Source organism: Delphinapterus leucas, chromosome 5 (assembly GCF_059928025.1).
Source record: "Delphinapterus leucas isolate spDelLeu-1000000601 "Yukka" chromosome 5, BTC_Dleu_Yukka2, whole genome shotgun sequence".
Taxonomy (NCBI): domain Eukaryota; kingdom Metazoa; phylum Chordata; class Mammalia; order Artiodactyla; family Monodontidae; genus Delphinapterus; species Delphinapterus leucas.
In genome coordinates this window covers 94,309,331-94,334,841 of record NC_143133.1, presented here as the reverse complement: position 1 = coordinate 94,334,841, position 25,511 = coordinate 94,309,331, and the positions used below count along the sequence as shown (strand labels likewise).

The 25,511-nt window shown below is 40.2% G+C and overlaps 1 protein-coding gene across 1 annotated transcript; it reads right to left on the bottom strand.

Moving 5' to 3' along the window:
- Positions 1–359: 359 nt before the first annotated feature.
- On the bottom strand, positions 360–19,859 carry FGF5 (fibroblast growth factor 5). Its single transcript, XM_022599417.2, has 3 exons — positions 19,499–19,859; positions 11,435–11,538; positions 360–878 (listed from the first exon to the last, which is right to left on the bottom strand). The coding sequence occupies exons 1-3, from the start codon at positions 19,857–19,859 to the stop codon at positions 531–533; spliced, it is 813 nt and encodes a 270-aa protein (XP_022455125.1). The 3' UTR covers positions 360–530.
- Positions 19,860–25,511: the final 5,652 nt, after the last annotated feature.

Here is a 25,511-nt window from a genome sequence, read left to right as displayed (position 1 = left end):
ATAAACACATTTATAATTGATAAATTGCATTAAAATGGCTGTTTTATGTCTTATTAATTAAAAATAACAAAAGTAAGAAAATATGCTCGATGCAAGGTACTTTTAAAAAAACCAAAACCCAAAAAACAAACGTTAATAAAATATTTTTATCTGCATCAAAATAGTCTTTGGAAACCAAAAATAAAAATGTATCGTATGCTTTTTCAGGTTGATCTGTAAAAGTCAGAAAAATACATAATCCCCACCATTTAACTTTCTGGAAACAGAGTCCCAGTATGCACCAAGCATAAAGCAAAAGGCTTTATGTCATACTGAACTAAAGCAGTGAGCTCCCTGTATTGGTACAAAGAATTCCAGTTTAGTTCCTATCAGGAGACATTTTTGTTTCAGCCAAACTGAAACAAATGTCCTGACTTCAGTACAGTGTAGTGTAACTGAAGCTGTGTCCAAAAAGTTGTCTTCAGAGCACAAAGACACCTACAGAAACTCCTGAAGGGAAGGCATGGTTTCTCACAAGGCCAAGATGAATATTATCCAAAGCGAAACTTGAGTCTGTATTTCACTGTGTTGGGACTTCTCCGAGGTGCGGAGAGGGGAACCTTTGGCTTGATGGGATTAGGTGGCTTTTTCTTTTCAGGAACAGTAACTGTGAAAGAAAGTTCTGGCTGCTCTGATTGCTTGAATCTTGGCAGAAAGTGGGTAGAGATGTGCTGAGGTTTAACACGGGGGCTGCAGCCCCGTTTAGCTTTCCCTCTCTTGTTCAGGGCCACGTACCACTCCCGCCCCGTTTTTTCAGTTCGGTGTATTGCTGAGGCATAGGTATTATAGCTGTTTTCTTGAAATCGCTCCCTGAACTTGCAGTCATCTGTAAATTTGGCCTAGGGAATAAAAGAAGAAGAGGAAATTCAAGTAGTGATAGTATTTTCAGCATGTAATAAAATGAGGTCTTTTACTGTAAAGAAAAAACAAGAATTCCGTTGACCTCTGCCCTCCTACTCCATTCTCTTTTATAAAGACACATTTGCTTCTTTTAGAGTTGCTTTAAAATTACTATTTTCGTTTCTATATTCCTACTTTATTCATCTTTGTAATGCTGATTTCTGTTTATTATGTACAATCGTGAAATAATATCAATGTATATAAAAGTGATAACGGGAACTTGTATATTTAAATTCTATTACTCTTTCTAATTACTTTGAAATTTTTAGTTAAAAAGTTAACTTATAAGATTTTTCCCCCTCTTAAGCCATCAAGAAAATAAATAGTACTATATTATTCAGAGGAATGGGGTCATATTATCCTTTGAAACAAGAATACATTTTTCAATCTTATCAGCATGCTTCATGGTGCTGAGAAAGGGGTAGCATATGGCCCTATTAATATTGCATATGTTAGAGTTCTTTAGGAAAGAATGTATCTTAACACAGTGATACAGGAGAGTATATTTGATGGCAGGAAGAAAAAAATTACCTTTGGAGTCACTAACAATACTTCAGCCAGATCTCTCTCTCCACACGCACACACACACACACACACACACACACACCTCTGCCCTTGAAATGCTCACAGAACAGTGGATCAAGCAAAGAAGTAGACATCCATCATGATGCAGCTTGATAAATGGAATTATGACAGCGGTATGCAGAGGATACAATGATAGCATAGAGGAAGGGCATCTGAGAGGATGGAGGTAGCAGGGAAGAGGGCAGGAAGTCTTCCTAGAAAAGCTGACTTTTGACCTGAGTCTTCAAGTCCAACAAGGTGTGAGCAAGGCAGGTGACGTGAGAAAGGATTTCAGGGAGCAGAACTGGTGTGTTCACAGGTCAGCAGGACAGCACTGTAAGTAGTTCAGTGTGATTTCCACTTAGGACGCATGGAGAAAGGAAGAAGAGATGAGGACGACAAAGCAGGCCACAACAAGCTCTGAAAAGGCTGAGTTTGCCGTATGGAGGAAATTGAATGACCACAGTATAGGGGAAGCAAGTGAGAATGTGTCAGACAGACATGCAATCAAATGCCAATCCTGCCAATTGAGTTCTTAGCTTTAGGCTCTTTATCCACAATCCTTGCAACTGTAGGGCTATTGTGAGAATCAAAATATTTTTCTAAGGAAAGGATCTGGAGCTTTTATCAAATACAAGAGTCCATAGCCCCCAAAGAATTCAAATCCCTAACCTGGACTAGACCAACATGTTTCACAATTTCAGGGAGCACCATTTGTATAAACGTCCTGGGCTTAGAAATACCAAATATCTTGACCCGTATACACTACACACACACACACACACACACACAGATATGATTCTTTCTATATCAAACCGAGAGGTTCTAACACGGAATTAAAAGTCCTTTAATTCCCTTGCTTTTCTAATAATGCCAAATTTTCTTCTGCAATACAGATCCCAACACTGTAATCTAGAAGTCTGAACATTGCAAGGCAGTTTACACAGAACTACTGTTGATGGCCGCATGGAATTTTTGACTTGTGCAAGGTACTGACAATATCAGAAGACAACCAGTTTCAGAGTATTTCCAGCAGCACATTTATCTTATGTATGACAGTCTATCCACGTTATTTACATTCGAGTGTAGTTCAATCAATAAAGCTCTTTATTTGGAGGCTATGAAGCTATATATAAGCACTTGTCTACTGACGATTCCCTGGACTGGGTCTCTAGCAGGCTGTAAACCGCTATTTTAAAGAACCACTGCCAATGGCTTTCTCTCATCCCATCATAACCTACAAGCCCATGACCAGAACAAGGGTGCTATGTTGCCATTCCTTTAGAAGACCACACATTTACTGTTCCTTTTTTTTTTAAATTAAAAAGTCTTTCTTACAAGTCAAACATAGATTTGTCTGCTTAGCTCTTGAAAGGACTTCAGTGCTCTCCCATTCAATTAGATAATCCCAAAGTTTTATTTTAAAATAAAAGCTATAACCATCTGGAATATTTTATGCTACAGAAAAGACCAAGCATTTTAGAAAGGTGTGGGAGATTTCACTAAAAAGGGTAGCAGGTATATTTACCCTGCCTCAGATTTTTTTCTTAAAATTTATTTGAATAACATTTTTAATGTATAATACATTATAGACCTGACTTCTACCCTTGTTTCACACACAAAAAAATCATTTTCCTGAAATAAAGATAGCAGTGATTGCTTTATTCAATTTTGACAGTTAGGTTTTTTTAAGTGTACTGCATAATTTAACCTTATTTTTTCCTTAATGGTGTCAAAAAAAATAAAGAAGGAACATGTCTTTTTTTATTGATGTGGCCAACAGACACACATGCGTGTGCATGAACACATACACACACACACATGGTATATTAACCTATAGCAATTCCATCTTACTGTCTTTCATGGGGTGAAAACCTACCGATGCCACCCCCGAAAGTTATTCCATCTGAAAACTTTCTCTTTTCCCCCTCAAGGTTCATGTTCTAAGTTCTTTCTTAAGAGAAGACTTAAAGAGGATGGCTGTTCAGGCTCTAGATTTTTCGAGGGTCACCTAACTGTCACATGGGGTAGAGATGTTCAGAATTCTGAGGACCCACACTACTTGCTGGCCCTCAGCCATTCCAAACCCCACATTAAAACAGGAGTGAAGGCAGTCAGACTGTTTTGGATTTCTTAATTGACTTCTAATTTAATATTTTGTCTGAAAAATTCTTCCAGCTATAATGGAACAAAGCCATTTGAAACAAAAATAGTGAGTTTTTCATCAGATCTGGTTTCTTCTGGAGGGATGGACTGTTCCTGTCAGTATTCCCGGCCCTGTTCAGACAACACGGCGACGTTAAGCAGTTCGTCTCTGTCCCTAATGTTACGCGTGAGGCATCTTCACAACAGTCACCAAGCAGCAGAGCCATTTAAATATATTTACCATTTACCATTACACAATTTTAGATAATAAACTTTCCAGGTTACTTTTAATTTTTGAAATCTCTTTTGAATTATAAAAAGTGCTTTAGCAAGATATGTACTTTTAAAACAATAGAACTGGATTATTTCCCTAGAAAATGGGAAGTGGACGTAAAGACTTTATCTACAGTTCAGCTGTGAAGTAGAGAGGTAAATCTAATTTCAAATAAGCTATTGAAATCAGGACCCCCATAACCTCCACTCTACCACCATCAGCCACTACAACAAACGCATTCATTAAAATGTTCGTAAAGAGCCCCTATCTTTGTCTCAAACTCAGTTTTTTGTGGATTCATTCCACAGATATTTATCGGCTGTATATCACATGCCAGACACTGTGCTGGTTGTTACTTTTACAATGAAAAACAATATAGCCATGGTCCTGCCCATGTTCTTTGTTGACTTAAATTATCTATGTTTTTCTCTATAATTTCTCCTTGATCTTGCAAGTGTAAAAATAAGTTATAGTCAACAAGCCATAATTGCAAAACTAACAAGTTTAAATTGGCTGATTTCTATGTAATTTAAGAGTCTTAATTGAAAAAAACAGATGAAAATTAAATTAAACTACTTCTGCTTGAATATGCAAATTATTCAGAGGTGGGGCAATATAGTGCTATTAAATAAAACAAGAATTTTTGGCTTAGGAGGATACTTTACCTTGATTCTACTCATCTCCTCGCGTGATGAGGGCACACAGTGAATATTTAAAAGAAAGGTCAAATTCAGTTCAAAGAAAGTAAAACTTTGACTGTGATATTCCAGAAAAGACTAATTCTGCTTAATTAAAATCTGAAGTTCAATTAAACCAAACAGAGAATTCTTTCTGAAACAATATTTTTAAAAACTTTCTAAAACCTCTTAACATAGATTTGTTCCTTAGTAAACATGCTCTATGATGATTGAGAATATTGTAGCAAATGAATTGAGGCTATGCCTACAAGTCCCGATTCTCATTACGTGTGACTGAAGAAGTAAATATGCACTTTATGAAAGAGGTATATAAAGAGGATTGAATTTGGACTAACAGCAGTACAAACCCTGGAGTCTGCAGGCTATTTAATCATTTAATCAATTTTACTTCTTTATTTCACTTTGTTTTCTTTGATTTGCCTCTTTCTCTTGAAAAACTTTATAAAGTTAAGAAATAATTAAATATAAGCAACTAAAATGCTATTATAGACTATATAATATTATTAAATAATTAAACTATTATTATAGACTGTAATGAAAACAATTAAAGACCAGATTGTGCTCTAAGCAAAGTTTTCTTGCTGCCTGCATCCCTACACTTCTTGTTCCCCTGCCTCCTTTCAATGCATTTTGGTTCCCACCCCTAGTCCCACCAATGGGACTGCCCAGGTCAGGTCCCCTAAGCCCAGGCTGTTTTGTATGGCTGTGTAGGATGTGCCCAGCACAAAAGCGCCCACCTTTGGTGGTGAGTGAAGGCTGAAAGCTAGACCCTGCTCCAACTGCTCCCAAGCAGAGAACCCCAGAACAGGGCAGCATGCATGTACAGGAGCTGCCTCTTTCTCTTTACTTCACAAGCCTCATATGGGTCAGTTGATGTATGACCATCTCCAGAGCATGGTCATACTTCCTGCTTGGCACTAGGTATCTGGCCATTCTGTGTCTCAGTTCTTCATGCAACCAAGGGAATGCACAAGTTGGATTTAAATCAACCTGAGGTAAGGTAGTGAAGAATGCTAGCCACATGATTTCTCCTCCTCTGAACCTCTTGAATTTGACTTCAGATTACTCAGGGAGCCAGGTCAAATGCAGATTCCCAAGGCCCTATCTCCAGAGATTGTTTTAGTAAGTCTGAGCTGAGACCCTGGAATCACATCATTAACCAGCATCCTGTGTGATCTTGATGCAGGTGAGGTGAGAACCACCGTTGTAGAAACATGGTATAAGATAGTTTACTGTCTGATGCTCTTAATAGCTCAAAAAAGCTGGGCTATTGAGGGCTACCATGTGCCAGGTGTTTTACATATATTATTTCATTCTTGATATAATTCCATGACTATTAGGATGCTATTACCTGATTTTCCAGACAGAAGAGTAAAGAAAAGAATTCGTCTAAAGCCCCACATTTATCACGTGCCAGGGTAGGCCTGTGACTTAAATCTCATCTACTGATTCCTAGATTCAAACTCTTTCAGTAACACTGTACAAACCCAAGGCATCTCCTAGGTTTCTATATAGTCCTACCTGCCCTGAAGTTGCTCCATATTAAAATACTGATGAAAAACAAGTGCCATTTCCCCAACCATCTAAGACGTAGAACACCATCTCTCACTTTAGGCTGAAATGGATCTCTGAAATTACAAGTCGATTCATCACAGGCAGATTTCCTCAATAAAATAAGCCCTCTAACCAGGTTTACGTAGTGTGAAATTAAGAGAAAACTGACATTTACTGCAAAGGTAGAAAACTGAACCCATTTTTTAACCTGAATTACCAGCTATTCAGTTTTACTGTGTAAATTGAAAGCTCTTAGAGGGCAAGGCGAGCTTCTATTCAATGCCATTATATAGCTCAGGGTCTTGACTGCAAGAGTGGAGTGCTTGATAACTTATTTTTTTAATGATGATGGTAACCATTACTCAAGATTCCGTTTCCCCTTTCAATAAACATGCCCAGCTTTAGGGGCTGCGGACTCATCCTCACTCTGCCCCCAGCTCAGGAAGTCTAGTCCAGACTCTCATCCCGGGCAAGCCAGCTGGCGCCCTCTGAAACCAGGAAAGGAGGCTGTTCTAGTCCTTGCTTAGGGCTGATCAAGCACACATTCCATGCCTATTTCGTAAACTCTGCAATTAGCTTTCCTTCCAAACACGATTCCCTAAAACCCTGAGAAACAAAAATAATTCCACTACGTGCTTCTTTCTGTATCTTTAAAATGAGCTAAAATGTTTTTCCCCAACAGGCAATAAGTGAACATGCATACTTAATGAAAAGACTGAAGAATTCATGGTAACCACCTTTTTCAAGATTGAGATTTTTTAAGGGGAAACCACAATGTACAAGAAGGACCTTAAAAAATTATGAGATTATGACCATTGGAAATCCTTGCCTCTTTAAGATCTTGAACCTGGGAATTTTGCTTTCAAATTAGGTTCCTTGGTAAAAAGAAAACCCAGGACAAAAGGGGCTACTGTATGCAAGACGAGTTTGGACCTAAAGAAAAAAGGGGCCAATAATAAATGGGATTTGTGGCTGGTCTAAATATCTGAGGGGGTCACAGCTGCCTGACCCCAAAATCAGAAAGTATTCTGAGAGGAGATAGAGGATCATCAAACAGCTGCCTGAGAGCAAATTCAGGAAGATCTGTTCTAACATTAAATGCTGAATACTTTCCAGGAACTATTCTAAGTGTTTTATACATATTATCTCATTTAAAATGCTCAACTATCACCATGTATTTTTACTTTAATTTTCTTCCATTTATAGCTGATAAAACCAAGGAATAGAAAGATTAAGTAAAATGACACAGTGTATCTCAAGTAGAATGACACACTTGAACTGTGCTCTTCATCACCACACTCAAGACCTTCTACACTTACATCTGGACCCACCTCAGATAAATCCAGAAAGGCTGCCTATGCAACTTTGGATAAAGACAATAAACCTGAGGAGAGAGCACGAACAGACAGGCAGGCAGAGGTAGAGACCAAAAGAGAAGGGTGCTCAGCCCCACAAAGCACCTCAGTCTGGGAATAAGTTGAGAAAGATGATACAGGCCACAGTGAAGGCTCTGACTAACCCTCATGGCTCTTGGGGAAGCAATTACCTGCTCTTACTCTCAGTGATTCCCAAGGCATCTCGAGAAGAAGACCAGACACCTTCATCCTTGTAAAGAATGCTGAAAAAACCCTGCACACTAGGAATTTAAATGCATTGTCTACTTAGGGTCTATCAGTCAAGGTCTTAAGGAGAGCTGCATGGAGATTACTATGAGTATATAGGTTGACTGAGTGCATGAGCAGAGCACACCGAGATGGCTGAAGTTCAATGAAAACTTCTCTTACCAAATTGACAAACTTAGCACACAAAGGAAATCAGCATATATGTTGCCTAAGTTTAAACTTTCTGGCCTGATAATAGTGTTTACCATCTTCCTGTCCACTGACAATGAAGCATTTTCTAAATGAAGAGTTTCTGTGAACAAAACAGATCTCTTTTCTGTTCTGAAAGTACATCCTAAAAGGGGTTCCCTATGCAACTCATCTTCACACTGAATAACCAACATTTATAAAATGTTGTGACAAGTTTTGTGGTGCACACATCCCCTCCTTTCTAGACTTTAAAATCAAGTAGGAGACACAGAAGTAGATGGGGAAAAAAGATCCTCCAAAAGGGTTTGGAATGAGAGAGAGTGAGAGAGAGAGAGAGAAGCAACCAAAAATATTCTAAGGATGAACCACAGTATTCATTCTTTAAAACGTAATACAAAAATATTATTAAAACATGCAATTAATAATTCCTATAAAATAATAGCTGAAAACAGTGTAAATAGTTCCAAATGAAACAAAATACCTTCTTTCAAGCTAATTTTTCCCTACCAAGTATTATAGCATTTAAAAGGAGAGAGAATTTTTGAATTATGTAATTCTGGTTCAATCAATTGTTACCTGTGGTAACTTAGGAAAATATTTAACATCTCTGAGACTATTTCCTCACCTAACTATGTAATGAGATAATGTGAATGAAAGAGATTTTAAAGAAATATGCAAATCTTTTACCTCTGCCAAGTAGCTAATTTTTAATAGTCTGATTGTTACTATAAAAACGAACTTGAAAATCTCCTATTCTCCATGAGTATTTCTCAATACGCTATAGGTTTACTTTCCCCAGAATTATATGAATACTTTAGATTTATAGTTCACATTTACTTTGTAAATAAAACCCTAAAGTTACTCTTTATTTATTTAAATTTTTTCCAGTTTTATTGAGATATAATTGACATACGACATTGTTTAAGTTTAAGATGCACAACGTGGTTTTATACACATATATTTTTGAAATGATTATAAAGGTATTCTTTAAATGCCTCTGCACAATTATTAATTTAAAGCAACTCACTAATCCTAAGCAACATTTAATCCTAAAAGTATAAGGGGTTTTAGCATTTTTAGTGGTGATGAAATTTTGTAAAAACCAAAACTAAATCAAATAATTATATTTAAAGCTAGCTATAAGAACAATTTTTCAACATGTTAAACTAGAAACTGAAAAGAGGAAAGAAACCATCTGGCATAAAACTAATAATGGTTAGAATTAATACTATTTCAAAATTCAACTTCCTTAAAAATAAATCACTTTATAATTTAATTAGGTTTCCATCTAGAGAAAAAGTGCTAATAAATGCTAAGAGAAAGTGGGCTTGGACAAATGATTTAGAAAGAATCCACGTAATCGTAGGGCTTAATTTTTTATCTACAATTCAGCTCAAAGTCATCAGAATGACTTTTATATCAAAGGGCTTCAGTGAGTGACAAGAGCAAGGCTTGCTTTGTACTGTTTAAAAGTCATTATTCCATGAAATAACTTTAGCCTGCCAAGATGAGAAAGAATAACAGATGCTGTTTTTGCATTATCTGCATTATTTCGGCCAGCCATCCTTAGACATTTGGGTCAAGTTTCTGGAAATTTGTTACTTGCATTTGACAGAGGAATCATGTAACCTAACCTTTCAGTTTGACCTTTCTAATTGGCATCCATTTGTAGTACTTCGCTTTCTGTTGCAATTATCCTTAAGCTGCCCCAAGGTAGTCTATTTTTTTGCATGTACTAAAGCATGAATCAGAATATTTAAAAAATTAAGATTTTCACCCAAAACAAGCAAACCAATAAAAGAGAATTTCTTTTTAGGCATTGCATATTATTATGATGCTTAGATTTTGAAGGTGCTTCAATCTTTTACCACCTTAAAGTAGATCGAGGAAAAGTTATTCAGTGTAGATGCATTTGATCATTGTTCTATATTTTGTATGTGGATTTTTAAAAATCAAATATTTTTTAAAAAATAAAATGGTATGTCCTACTTTTCCACAGCAATGAAGAACGTTTTCCCTTAAGATATGTAATAAATCAAAGAGCAATTATTTTATGAACACTGTATTGTGGTTTACTAGAATATAGTAACCAGCTCAGAAGATGAAATAAGTAAATCTGGTTATAATGCTTGTAATGCATGATCAGAGAGGTTACCAAAGATTTCCCATCTATCTTAATAAACTGAGATTTTAGTAGTTTATTATATTTAGACTATATTTAAATTATCATTCAATAATAGGTAATATTTATTAAGTACTAATATTGTTCTAACAAGCTTTATATACATTATCTCATTTAATCCTCAAATAACTGTAGAAATAACTTGAATTCTACTGTCTCCTCCAAGAGATATTAACAAACCACATTTAGATGCTAGAGAAAGGAAAATTGAAAGTCTTAAACATTAAACCAAGTGAAATTCTCATTCAATTTTTTAAAAGTCTGTAAAGAAGAAATCATAATTAGCAAGTTCCAATTGATTGCACTCAGTTAAAACTTCCTATATACTTTGAAAACTGGAAAAGTGATATTTCTCCAATTTGTTTAATAAGAATTAAAGTGAATAAGGATTAAAGGAGTAGCTTTAAAGAAGAATTGCTTTTTAAAATAACTTAATATGACAAAACTCAGTACACTATAAAAAAAGCATAAATCACTTTTAAGGGCTGTGCATACTACTAATACTAATAAACAGAACCTGTGAGCGGGAAAACTAAGCTAAATATATTTTATTATCTTTAAAACATTTTAATGCTTCCCAAGTAATGAACATTTTCAGAACAAAGCATAGAAATCTATAATTTGTGAATTGATTACAAACTGTGTTAAGTGGGCTGAAGAAATTTTTAAGAGTGCAAAGCTAGTCTTCATAGTTTTAAGAAGTGTTTTTGATGCAATAAAAAAACAAGATGAAAATTTCTCAAATGAGTCAAATTAAATTTCTCTATTAAAGGTCAAAGTCTTCTCACTATTGGTTTCTTCCCTCCATACTTATTAATATGAATATACGTTACATTACTTAGACTCCATTTTTGACATCATGAGTAGCTTTTAAAATTAAGAACATGATCTACTGAACACACACACACAATCACCATAAACATGTAAATTAAAAATATAGTATTTCCATAATATTTCTCCTCACTTGGACCACTTTTAAGAAATAAATAATGGCAATCACTTAGAAAATGCTGTTTTCAAATACACTTACCCTTAAAACTTTTTGTGGATTCTATATTATCTTCTCAAGTAAATAAAATATTTAAACGATTACTTACAAAAACACATACATTTCTCTTGTTTTAATGTACATATAATTTTACAAAAACAAAAAAACATTAAGTTCTCTGGGCAAATTGTCCTATCAATTTGGAAAATCACTTCATTCCACTTTACAAATGTAAAATCTCTATAACACCTTTAACAAATATGAAGTGGTTCTACTTACACTTGCATGGAGTTTTCCTTTTTTTGACATCGCTAAAAATTTGTTGCTGAAAACTCCTCGTATTCCTACAATCCCCTGAGACACAGCAAATATTTCCAAAATACCTAGGATGACAGAAATCCCAAAATAAAACACAGACTCTTCTATATACCATTGTGAAGAATTCAATTTCTACGTAGATTGTCTCCATTCTTTATCACTGTGATTTTTTAAAAAGTATTTAACATCTTTATTTTTTGCGACATTTATTATGTAAAAGAAATAAAAAGGTCTAGCACTCAAGTATTCATTTAAAATGATAAATTTCAAGGTTCAAAAATTTGTGCTTCATTAGTAATTCTTTTTCTCCTTACAAATGATAAGTCACTTTTAGTAATCAATGTTTGACAGTAGAATCTTTTCAAGTTCTAAAGGAATGGCAAAGACTTTTTAAAATGTTTTACAAAACAGTTCTCATGCATTGTTTTTCTGTCAAAGATAATACAGTACTTTTAATATTAAAGCACAGAAGATGGTACTCAAGATTAATATAAATCATTGGAAGCCTTGAAAATAATACTTATTTACATAAAAGAAATCCCTCTTCTCAAATGATCATAATACAAATCGATAAATCAATATATATCACACTCTATCATTTAGTGAGTTGCTCATTTAAAGAGTATACATAAGATACTGAAAGCAATATAAATAATCTGAGACTATTGGCTCAGTGAAGTGTTTGATGGATTATGGTTTGAGACATCTTGCATTTTGAGTGACTTTTCTGGAAAAAATTTAATGAGGTATTTATTACGTTATTGTTTATATTTGGCATTTAGTAGTCAGAATTATCAAGTCGATGTCCCTCTGTCTCCTTTAATAATTTGAAAGTCCACATCCACTGGGTCAAGAGAGTCACACACCACAGTTTAGAGTATTTTAAGAAGATGAAACTCATAGTTTGTATATAATTGGGATTCCTGCTTGTTTACCATAAACTTGTATGTAATGTTATATGAACAGAAGAAAAGCATAGAGCTTTTTGTTAATTGCCTACAACAAAATGCAAAAAAAAAAAAGGACAAAATAATATGGTTCACTAAAGCTAAAAAAGGACTTGTCCTGGAAGAAAGGAAGGAAGCAAGCAAGGATGGGAGGGAGGAGGGAAAAAACATCTCAACATTTCAATCTGTAATATTTTGAGTACATATTCTAATTAGAATATGTCAGTAGGACTATGACAAATAGAGAAAATCACCAGATTTTCTTAAAATAGCAGTCTCCCCCTGCAGTATATGAAGTACATATAAAATTATTCAACTTACCAAATGCAGTGTATTGTGGATACACATATATATAATACATGTAAACACATATATGAATATCGTTATAGAGCACTTACGTTGAATAATGCGACCTAATACCTATAATTGTAGCAAATACTGTCGCTTATTTATTTAACCTGATTTCTTAAAAATACTTGATCAGAAAGTTCGTGAAGGAACTATTGATCTTGTGATAAGCATTCTTAGCCTAGAGTAAATAAAACACATCGCAAGAAAACTGCAGCTACCACTTTATTAGTGGATATTTCTTTAAAACAAACCAAAAAAAATCTAAAAACTTGGAAAGGAACCACTTCTGCTTCTAGGAAGAAACTCCTAAAAAAAAACTGTCTCAAAAAATTCTTTCCTTCAAAATGTTTTCAAAATGCTATTTACAATAGATTTTGCTATGCAAATTATTTGACTGTGATGCATACCCGAAAAAGATTTAAAAGCATTATCATTTTATGAAATAGTAACAAAGCACACAGAATCCTTTGTAAAGATAAATTTACTACACAATGTAGTGCTGTAATAATATTATTAATAAAACATGAATAGAACATCTGATACAAAGTTATATTTCTATCAAAATTACAGAATGATATTGAAAAACAGCATTAATGATTTTGGATATTTCAGAGATGGGGGATGTGATTGTGAATACTGTGTAAATGTCTGTTAAAAAATGAGACAGGGAGAACATGAGAAATCATCTATGTGTAGAATGACAGCCACAAAAGAGACAATGTGGAGTTGGTAGAAAAGGAGACTTGACCATATGTTTCCCCCAATTTACTCCTGGTTCTGCTCTGTTAAAGGTTTTTTATACCATTGTCTGGAAAATTACCTGGTTTTGTAAATGCAAATCTATTGTGTATTAGTGGGAAAAAAAATACATGGTAGCATAAAAGATAAAATTCTTACTAAGCATATATGTTTGCAGGCTATCATTTAAGAGGTCAAGACAAAAGGACTCTGTACATACTTCTTTAATGGGAGCACTGCTTTGCTTATGTAATCTATTGGTTTCTGTCAACATATTCTATTTTTAAGAAAGACCCATTTTGACTCAACTTGTTTCCCAATACACTGTACATTCTGCATGTATGTGTTATATAAATTTGCACTGTAATAAATTTTAAATATGGGGAAGATGAAATAATATATGTGAAAGTGTTATTTTATTACATACTACATGGCTTCTTTTCTTGTAAGTTCCAGTATAAAAAATGATATAATGCCTGAGAATGAAAAGATTTTATAATATTAAGAAAATTATATTTAATTGAAAGCTTAAAAACATACTTTTACATACATCATTCTATTTAAAATTATGAAGAATGCAGGAAAGAAAAAAGGTGAGATTAGATAAAATAATTGTTTTTTTCAAATAGGCAACTTTGGTGTGATGTTCTAAATAATGTAATTATGGTGTAATATTAGGAACCTTGTTAAGATCATAGTTTCCAAAGTAATTTCAACAGCAATTTCATGATGTCTTTTTTCCTAGAATATAGGAGCAGATTCTACAAGCTCCACAATTTAACCTCCTGCCCCCACTCCCCAAAAGGATCACAGGCTTATTGATTTTTCATGCCAAATCTCAGTAACTCATTAAAGAATTCTAAGTATTTTAAACCCATGTGCATTAAATCACATGTATATAAATTCCAGAAAATATTTCTCTAAAACTGATTTATTTTTTCAATTTCAGTAATTTCCTCAGTAATAATAAATTTGATGGGAATTTACAATTCACGTGGAAGCCCAGATGGTATCCCTAAGCAAAATTGTGGAAGGCCAACTGTGTCTCACAGATCATAGATAGTCAATGAATGTTTGCTAAATTGGATTGTTTCTTTGACCTTCTCACTATCTCTCTTCCTTTTCAGGACACCCCATGTGTACACATGTATGGACACATGTCTTAGTACTCTCCTGCTATTTTGGCCCTCTACTGCTGGGGGAGTGGGGCAGGGAGAGAGTTAAAGTGCAAGTGACAATGTGTTATCTTTCCTAGGGTGTTCACATTTAAGAGGATCAAAAGAAAAAAACAGTGCTTAACTGAAGGAGTTATTCTCTCTTGGCGGAATTTTGTGATTGACATCTAGGTTGAAGGATGCAAGAACTCAGTGTCTCTCAGATTATACACTGTTTAATCCACTTACTTACAAGCATAAGTATGCGTTACAAAGTAAAATTATTCTGGATATAGATTTTCTTACTTAGTCCCCTCTAGAGTTTTTAATACATTAGGACTCTATCAACGATGGTTGATACAATTACGTAGACTTCTCCTTTTTCTCTCTTTTCTCAGTGAAAGAGAAAGATATATAGATATTCCATGTATTCAGAAGCTATCAACAGCCCATCTGAAAAATCCTCAAAGAAAAATCTTTTTTTTTTTTAGATGTTGGGGGTACGAATTTATTAATTAATTAATTTATTTTTGCTGTGTCAGGTCTTCGTTTCTGTGCGAGGGCTTTCTCTAGTTGTGGCAAGCGGGGGCCACTCTTCATCACGGTGCGCGGACCTCTCACTATCGCGGCCTCTCTTGTTGCGGAGCACAAGCTCCAGACGCGCAGGCTCAGTAGTTGTGGCTCACAGGCCTAGTTGCTCCGTGGCATGTGGGATCCTCCCAGACCAGGGCTCGAACCCGTGTCCTCTGCATTAGCAGGCAGATTCTCAACCACTGCGCCACCAGGGAAGCCCCAAGAAAAACCATTTAAAACTGAAGTTTCTCTACTTGTGCTCACACAGCAACAAATATGCCATGCCTTTATCAAATCTGAGTCTTGAAATATCCAGTTTAGTAGTCTTCATTGATTAAGTTAGCAACATAGAAATTTCCTACTTGAGTTTTCCATACAGAAGATAGAGATTCTGGTTTATTTAGGCTTTGGGGACTATACAAAGGTTGACTGTACATTAACATCAAAATTGATAGTGAATTCAGATTTTTTTTTTTTTTTTTTGCGGTACGCGGGCCTCTCACCGTTGTGGCCTCTCCCGTTGTGGAGCACAGGCTCCGGACGCGCAGGCTCAGCGGCCATGACTCATGGGCCTAGCTGCTCCGCGGCATGTGGGATCTTCCCGGACCGGGGCACGAACCTGCGTCCCCTGCATCGGCTGGCGGACTCTCAACCACTGCGCCACCAGGGAAGCCCCAGATTTTTTAAAGTTAGTAAAACTGAGGGTTTGGTTTAGCCAAAATACATAATTGGAATTTCTATATTTTATGTGAACAATTTGGCTTTGTGTAGCTATAGCCTTAAGCTTTCGCTCCCTAAATTGACAATTACTTGATTGCCTATTCTTCAATGGCCCAAGATGAGCCAATAGAAGCATTGTTTTGGAACTAAACTTGAAAGCATAGAAATTAAAACAAAGTCTTTGTTTCTATTCAGTAGTGGGATTTTATCACCTATCTTGTCTTGCCCATCTTTCTTCACCCTTCCCTAGTATTTCCTTATAATAAGAGTTTATGTGCAATGAGCTTGATTCTTTTACCTGTCTTCAAAACCTGAGATAACTACTGTATAAGAGAAGCTAGGAATATATTAAGTGGTATTCCTTAACTAAACAAATTATGTTTCAAATCTATGGTCAGTGTACTTCTGATAGCCAAACTAGAAAATATTCACAGTTTGCAAAAATTTTAATGTCAAAAGATAGTTGTGAAACATATATTCCAACATATATTTATTTCTTCTGACAAACATTACAGAAAATTATTGAGTTTAAAAGAACCTGCTAGAATGTTTGGCATGGCAAAGTTTTGACTCTTTACAGAAGTAGCAAGCTGTGACAAAATAATGTAAGTTTTCTATCACTGCTAACTCACAGACCGTAGAATTAGATAATGAGGTAAAACTGATGTATTCTCCATGATCCTCATGGTCCGAGCTCGCTCAGTTTCTCTTGAGAGACTTGGACAAATGGTTCCTCATCTACTCTAACCAACATTCCATAAACAACTCCTGAGTTTACATTATGTATCAGGAAACCATCAAGGGCTATCTACAAAGAGGTATATGACCAACTGCAATTAGCAGGTCCTGTTTCTCTTTCACAGCTACTTAAAGACAGAGATTCATTTTAAACTTCCAAATTACTTGCTATCCTTCTAAACATGACGTATTTCATAAATTCTTCATGGATCTATGGTAGCAGAATTTTATGATATATTATTGGACATTCCAGACATCACAAAGCTGAAAATCACCATGATTTAAACACTTAAATTATACTTTCCTCTGTGAGAAAAACCTATGGAAGGCAAAGGAAAAAAAAATCCCAACTAACCCAAAAGTAATCGAAATAACAAGCTTGGTGAGCTATAGGTATCCTATGTTGGGTACATGAATAAATGGATGAATGAATAAGTGAATGATTGCAAGCCAAGTGAAAGACACAGACTAAACTCTGAAAGGCTGTTATAAACTGAAATGAATTAGGAAAGTGTTCGTTAAATTAAGAAAGTTTTATTTAGGCACTTCAGTTTTGTTTAAGAAACAAAGCAGTGTTTTGTGTCTGTTCTTTGTTAGATATCTTTCAAAGTGGATGTTAAAATAAAATGTACCTTGGAAATAAATACTGGCCAATGTCTTCTTTAGCTGAATGTGTTCTTTGTTGATCTGTTCTCATTTTCCTTTCTATCCTTTTCTACAATTTCCCCTCCACAAGGCCTAAGCTGCAAAAATCTTTGTCTCTTATGGTTTCTTCCAAGAGAAGAGGGTGAATATCTTGGGAATAAGTCTGGTTTTCAGAGATCCCTAGCACACCGAAACCCATCTCCCACACATCATTTTACCCCCTGGGGTCCAATCTGCCCTCCTTGCAGGCTAACTTTGGATGTTCCCTTGGGAACACAGAAGTTATCCTCTGTTGAGGTTGATTTTTTGGATAAACTGCAAGAAGAACAGAATAGAAACAGTGTTCATGTAAGTGAAAGGGGAAAATACTACTAGAAGTGGGGAATAGAACTCTGATGGCTGGTGGAGGAAAAGAGTTTGGTGGGACAAAATGAGGACAAATGGAAATACTGAACTAGACACAACTCTTGCTTACCCTTAAATCTCAGGAAATTCCCCTTCGCCCTAACTGACCTTGCCTATTATCACCGAAGATGGTCAGTTGCTTAGTGAGTGTAATGAACCTTAAAACATAAAAGCAGACACCTCTAAGGAGTGTGTGGGAGGGCCTGGGACTCGCTGGGGCAGACAGGTAAGGCCCCTCTCGTGTTTGCTGCTCCAGGCCACCTCGCCACGTGCAACACAGACAGCTGGAGCGGCAGAGCCCGAAAGACCAGTCAGGGGCAGGAGGCTGGCGTGGACCCGCTCCCCTTCCGGCGCGAACCGCCAGCTCTTCCACTTCCAGCCTCCTGAAACCCCCGGAGGAAGCTTGCCGGCCGGCCATCCCACAGACGTGCACAACTCCAACCCTTGCCAGATGCCAGCCCCTCTGTGGAGCCCGCGCTCCTCCGGAGCTTGCGTAAGAAGAAACCCATCGGGTCGTTGGTTTGAGACGGAGAAAGTTAAGTACACCTGGGAGCCACCAGGCTGACACTCCGGAGCCGGCGACCGTGTGCGCATCGGTATCTCCTGGCCATGTTTCCGCTCTCCCTGGGTCCCTCTAAGGCCCGGGCTGTGCTTCTATCTGTTGGACTAACCCCGGCTGGAAGACCATCTGGCCCTACGGAGAAAAAGGCCCGCAGAGATCTCCCCAGTCCCGCATACAACCGCAAATCATCTCTCCCCTCTGCTGCCTAGAGGGGCAGTGAGAGGAATCAGAGGAATGGCAGTGATGGTCTGAAAACTCAGACGGGGTGGAAGGAAGGAGAAGATGAGAAAGGAGGGAAAGAGAGAGAGCTAAACTCCGAAAGAAAATTTAAAACTTGGCTTAAAAAAAAAACCTACAAAATTTTCACCTGTACCAAATTGAACCGCCTCTGAATTTCTTCCAAAATAAAGAACTTTCCCCTAATTGTCCTTGGGGACCAAAGGCAGGCCACTCTTCCTCACAAGGCCTGGTCATGGTTTCAAGATACTAAAAGGTGCTAAACCCAACTCCGCAATTATTAATTCTAATGTCCATCACGTCTCCCTCTCTAAACGTGTCCAGTTTTCTAGATCACTGTCTTCTTCCAAACAGGGAATGTCTGGTCTCCCGTATAATATACATATATATTCTATATGTATATAATGTGTAAATATGTACGTATCTACAATAGACATATCCGTATACACATATGTATATATACATTATATATAATATTAATTTGGGGTTATGGTAGCCGTTGTGAGGGGCAGTATGTGAGATTTGATTATTCTAAATAAAACTGTTCAGTTATGGGCAGGGAAAGGGGGTGCGCTTTGATGCCCAGTGAAAAATGCGAGTCTGGTAAACAGAAGCTAAACGAGGAGAAAGGAGATTTTTGTTTTTTCTCCAGGCACTGGCTGGAGCTCCTCTTTGGGACCAGGGCAAACTGGAAACAAGGTGCCTGTCTGCGCCAGCCTCCGGGTAGCCTATACCTCAGTAATCGCCATTCCTCGTACGCACGAGAGGGGAAAGTGTGTGCCCGCCACGTAGACGCATCTCCACCCAACCCGCCCGGCTGTTTCGAGGGCCGGCTGGATCCCAGTGGCCGGGGCTCCGGAAGGTGGGCTTGCCGACCAGGGAATCACCAGCTGTCCCCTCCCGAGACTCCCGCCGCCCGCTTAGGACAGGTTTTGTAGGAGAGCAGGCAACTTACTTAACATATTGGCTTCGTGGGAGCCATTGACTTTGCCATCCGGGTAGATCTGCAGATGGAAACCGATGCCCACTCTGCAGTAGAGGCTGCCGGTCCGGCGCCCCGAGGGGGTCCAGTGGAAACTGCTCTGCTCCAAGCCATTTCCTTGACTGCCCAGAGGAGCCCCGGGGGAGGAGGAGACAGAGGAAGAAGAGGAAGACTTCGTGCTACTGCTGCTCCGGCTGCTGCTGGCTCCTCCGGGGTTCCTACCGGTGGCAGCCTGTCCGGGTTGCCCTTTGGGTGCGAGGCGCTCCTCCCCTTGAGCCCAGGCGCTGAGGATCAGGTGACTGAGGAAGAGCAGGAGGAGGAAGGACAAGCTCATTCTTCCAGCCGCGGGGGTCCTAAGTGCATTTTGCAGGGCTGGTTCTGGGCTCTGTAGCCCGCGCGCGGCTGTGTGCCTCTGGCGCTGCCCCCCTCGCCGCACCGGGTGGACATAGCCTCGGGGAAGAGAGAGGGAGAGGGGGAGAGAGAGAGAGGCCACCCGAACGGATCTCGGCGCTGGCACTGGGATATTTATAACGCCAGTGATCTCACTGCTCGGTGCACGCCTGCGAGGCTTCCCCTCACCCGCCGCTTTGTGTACTCTCCGGCCGGTGCGGGGAGGGAGCCTCGCCGTCCCGGGGGCGGGGGTGTGGAGGAGGGAGGAGACGGGAGAGGGTGAGTGGGAGGAGAAGCCAGGCGGAGAGAAGCTGCGCCCCGACGCTGGGCGCGCGCACACCGAGGCCACGCACCCCAGCACTTCTCACGCGCCACACGGCCACCCTCCACTCGAGCCAACGCTGAGCGGAACTCAGCTCCCCGCGAGCCCTGGAGTCCTCCTGGGGCAGTCACGGGAATGGGAGGGTGAAACGTGGGAGTGAGTTCTCGTCTCTCGCACCTCTGCCGCAGTCTTGCGTCCCAGCAATGCGCTCTCGCCTACCCAGGACACAGTTTCCAGGTTCCCTTCCCTTTGCCCAGCAGACCCGACTGTTACAACCCCTGCCCCAGGGATCTCTCGGGAACTGCGTCCCGCCGAGGGATCCCACCGCTGCTAGTGTTTGCGGCCAGGATCCCACCGCTGCAACTGTTCGCAGCGCAACTTGGAAGGCTTTGGTGTGGCGCGGTGGGGAGAAGGCTTTTGTTGCTGCTACTGATTTACTAAAGAGCTAATGAATGGATTTACTCCGCGTTTAGAGAGCCGCCCTAAGCCTTTACGCCAGGGCTCGAGCTGCTTTCCTGTTGGGAAACTCTTGGTCGCGCTAAGCATAATGCCACCGAATTTGTTTTTCCTTCTGGGAAGCTCTAGGTCTGCGCCCGGGAGAGTGAGCGCACACGCACACCGTGCTCGGAGCCGGGCAAAAGGGGTAGGGTCTGGGCACCAGCACATGTGACTAACTGTCCAGTTGTCCTCTCTCGCCCCAGGATCCCCGTGTCAGGAAGGATTAGCTAACGGCTCTCTTCAGCTTACTCAGAGCTGCCATTGACTGAAGGCCGACTCCAATGAATGATTAATGATGCGCGTGCTGGATTTCAGGAAACCTGAGAACGGAGAATTCCCGTGTATGCAATGCCCCTACTGTCATTTATCTGAGAAATATACCTGGCTTGCATTCTTGAAATATTTCCATCTGAAAACATATTTGAAGTTTTAAACTACACTCTGGCACGTTATTCATTGCTCATTTTAATGAAAAGGCTGCGATTTGGACCGATAAGGTCAATTCATATAAGCCAAGGTTGATGCTAAGAGATGGCTTTCTCCATTTTTGAGTACCCACTTAAGGATTCCTATCTCAATAATGAAAAGCATATAAAACATATGTCTATTTTTCAGGATTGGAAATCTCCCATGGTTAGAGTACTTAACATCAAGGCAGCTGTAAACAGAAAATCAACTGGACAACTTAGTGAAGCCACGGGGTGGGGTGGAGGGAAAGAAAGGGCACATCACACATAGATGTGCATGGCCTGGGCACTATATAAGATGCTGTCCTGGGCTGAACACCCCTTCTTTTTCCGCTGTGCTAGGCTCAAGCTTTTTGCTTCTGGTTTAACCACCATAGGTAAGCAGACCCTTGCAAGGCAATCCTGAAAGTGGACATTGAGGACGGGTGGCCCCTCAGGACTATCCACTTGACTGGCATTGCCTCTTTCCAGGGTGAATGATCGTGGAATGCTGGGCCTGGGCACTGTGCTTTCTGCAAGTGATGTCCTTGGGTCTCTAAAAAAGCTGTCAGGGTTTAAGACCCATTGGTGGTGCTGGATGCCATCACTAAGTTCCCCTGTGTGTCACCCATTCCTCAAGTGACAAAGATTTTCCAAAGTAAATCCAGTTGCTTGTGTCTCACTGGAGACACTATCAGGCATTATCAGCCTCCTTCCCAAACCCAGGAGGTCAAAACCACTCTGGGGCTGAGCCTCTGGAACTGAGATTACGCCTTTTCTTTTCTTCTTTCTTTCAGCTCCTCAAGCCCCACCCCCAGTGAAACAACCATTCCCGTATCCCTCTCATGTCCTGCAAGATTCCAGCTGGGGATCAAACTCTTGTCTAGGGATAGCCCAGGAAGGTCAAGACACCTGCTCAGGTTTTAGCCCAGCTCAGCCTGGAGGGTGGCAAGGTGCACTCCGACCTCCTCTGGGGTCTGAGGTTGAAACTTTCAGAAAAGCAGAGCATTCACTAAGTGGAGAGCACTGACCAGCTCTTGTGACTGAGTTTGGCAAACTAGACCTCAGGTTCCTTCTCAACTCTCCTGGATGCTAGGAGGCTTTTTTTTTAAGTGCGCCCTTAAAACTGAATCGGTATGGTGTGCGTGAGCAAGTAGGGTGGGTGCCCGTAACCTTTTAAAACTCTACAAGAGGGTTGAACATATATTTAGGTCTTTTCTTTTTTTTAATGTAAAGACCTGCAAAAACTGAGCAGTGAAAGAAGACAGCACTGCGCCTGTCCCATGCACTGAACAGCCAAACTCCCTCTCTCCGCAGCTCCGCCGAGAGAGGAGCCAGTCGCCCTGCGCTCCCGGCTGCGCCCTCCCTGGCCAGCGCGCTGCCTCACGCTTGGCGCAGCAGATCCGCGGAGCCTGGGTCCACCGCAAATCTGCGGTCGGAAAAATTCTCATTTCGCGGTCTTGGCTACCCGGGCTCTACTCCCATAAATTCCACTCAAAAGAGAGTGCAAGCCTGTGCCACTTGTTTTTTGTTTTTTGTTTTTTTTCTGGTTATTTTCTGGATCATCAAAAGCCCCCTGGCTGGAGACGATCCCTCAGTCCATTCACAGGCCAGTGAGCCTGGTCAGGGTCGCCAGGGCATAGGCGGAGATGCGCCCGCAGCCGCTGTGCCGTGCTGTTCTTGATTCATGCGCTCCCCCTGCCGCGGAAGCAAGGTCAGGGAGAAGGTGCAGGCTCCTGGCTACCTGCAGAGATAAAGGCTAGTTTCCACTCATCTCCACTGGACGGGGCACCGAAAAACTAACAGGTGAATAGGTCCCACCAGTCATCTAGGCATAGCTCTGGTCCCCATCTCTTCGGGTTTACCTTCCTCATCTCTTCAATCCCTCGGCCTCACGTTCTGTAGCCTCACCACCTCAGGTTCACCTTTCCTAGCCCCAGCACCTGAGCTTTCTTTCCAGGCCTCCCCTAGTTCCATGTGGGAACCAAAGGATGAATTTCTCGTAGGTCTTTTGTAGCTATAGCTATGATCCAGTTACTAGCAACAGGAGTAAATTCAAAGCAAGATACAATGACTTGTATCCTCAGGCTGCCACTTAAAAGTCTAGGAAGAAAGAGATCAGGGCAAAGACAAGCTTCCCTTCACCCGAGGGACAAGCTTACTAAGTACAACCCTCCTCTGGTTGTAAACAGATGTTGGAGGTCTCTGAGACCAGAGCTCCAGCGGAGAGGCCAAAGCCTGGTCCGTCCTACAGTGCATCACACTGTGATGGAGGGAAGGACCAGAGATAGATGGTGGGATAGGATGAGCAACCCTGGGCAGTGCAAACCACAGTGCCCGGAAGGCTCTCCAACCCACGAACGAGGCTGCCAGGGTCCCCGTGGACCTCGCACAGGCTTCTGTTCAGAGCAAGTCAGTCTCTCCTCATTTCTTCTGCTGGAGGTGCCCACAATCTATGAGGTTTGCCTAGTCTGGTTTGTTGCAATTCAAGGCAAGGACTGGTTTTCTTCGCTTGATTCAAGCAGACAAAAGCCCAGAGGATTTCAGAAATGTTTCCTAAGTGAAGGGCTTGAATCTCGCCCTCCCTCTCCATCCCTGCCGCCCTTCCACACACTCAGAGGCTGAATCCAGACAGCAGCACCGCTTTTTGCTAACCAGGTCCCTGGTGACCCCACAATCACTTCTAGTTCCATAGGATTTTTGTCGGAGGCACAATTGCATTGTGGGAGGACTCAGGCGCTGACCCTGGGGCCGTCAGTCCGTGTTCTTGCCAGGACCCTCTATTTCCTCCAGGCCTGGCTTCTCACCAGCCAAGTTGGCAGCAATTACAGGAACAAATAGTCTGTGGCTAAAGGAGCCCTGAGCAGGCTGAGCAGGGTGGGAAGGGCTGGCTGTGCGGGAAAGAAACAAGAGAGCGAGGGCGCACAGGCAGGGTGCTGACAGAGTGATTAGGCACTCCGCAGGTCCGGAGGTTAGATCTCTTCTTCTTTCTCCAGGGTCTATTACTTCTTGCTGAAGAGGCAACTGTTTTGAAATGGCCACAGGCAGCTGGTCTCCTCCATATCTGTGGAGTCAGAAAGCAAAGCAGCCCTTGCTAGTAGAAAGAGATCTTTTGTGAATTGACTCAATGAAATCCGTTACTTTTTCTCATAAAGCTCATTTCTAGTGCTTTCCAACTAACCTGGTGACTAGTTTTGCTTTAGTTTCTGGTACATCCATGCACTGAGTCCCAAAGCACTACAGGCCCCCAGTTATCTCAGCACACAATATCCAATTGCAGGAAATAACTGCTCTTAAAGTACTAGAAGCCCCTTATCCTGTCCAGGGCCAGCCATTGAAGATGGAGGATGTATTTCCTTGTGCTGGCTACATATGAGTACAAAAGTCGTGATCTGAGATCATGCCACCATCCCCTGACCCAAACAGAGCCCACTTTGCCTTTATGACGGGTTTTGTTCCTGGCACAATCTATATCTAATAATGTCTAGAGAGGTCGTTCTGAGCATAAGAGGAGAGGTGTGGTACTTCCAGTCTCAATTCTCAGTAAGAAGTGGGTTAGGTAGCAAAAAGAGTGAGGAATCAGAGACTTTTCTCGTCTCTCATCTTTATCATGAGAGATAAAGAGGGTGAATTAGAGTTGCTGCTATTGCTGGTTTGCATGCAGAGAGACAGGCCATAAGCAAATGGGCACTCATTCAGGAAAAATGAGGGTGGGGGGATGAAGAGAAAGGAAGCACAGTGTCCTCTTCTAGGACATCCCTCTTGTGCCAAATGAGACAGGAGGAAGAGAACAGAAGTGAGACCAAGCCTGGTACCAGTGATAAACAGATAGGAAGCTGCTGAAACCTGGGACACATGGGCTATCTTTTCACCGACCCAGTCAAAGGTCATTTGTTCAGAAAGTAATTTGATCAAAGCTGATTTCTCAGACTAAGTCTGAGAACCAGTCCACACAGACAGTTTTTTTTCCCATAATAAGATGCTTATTTTCCTTCAGTTGTTAAAGCAGTATGGGAACCAAAATTGAAGATGCAACTGTTGGCAGGGAAGTACACAGAATTTGAAAGATATCTCCAACAATATCAAGTGGATGTTTTGCTTCGGTTTAGTTTTTTTCCCAATAAAACTTTAGACATCACATTCTAGAGAAATACTCCTTTCATACTTTTTTTATAATCAAGAACTTTCTGAGAAGCCCAAAAATCTTTTTCGGCTTAACCAAAAGCTGTTAAAAAAAAAAAAAAGCATCCCATTCCTGTGTCCTCTAGAAGAATTATTTGTGAACTGCCTTTTTTTTTTCTTTCAATTTTTTTTTTTTTTTTTACATTGA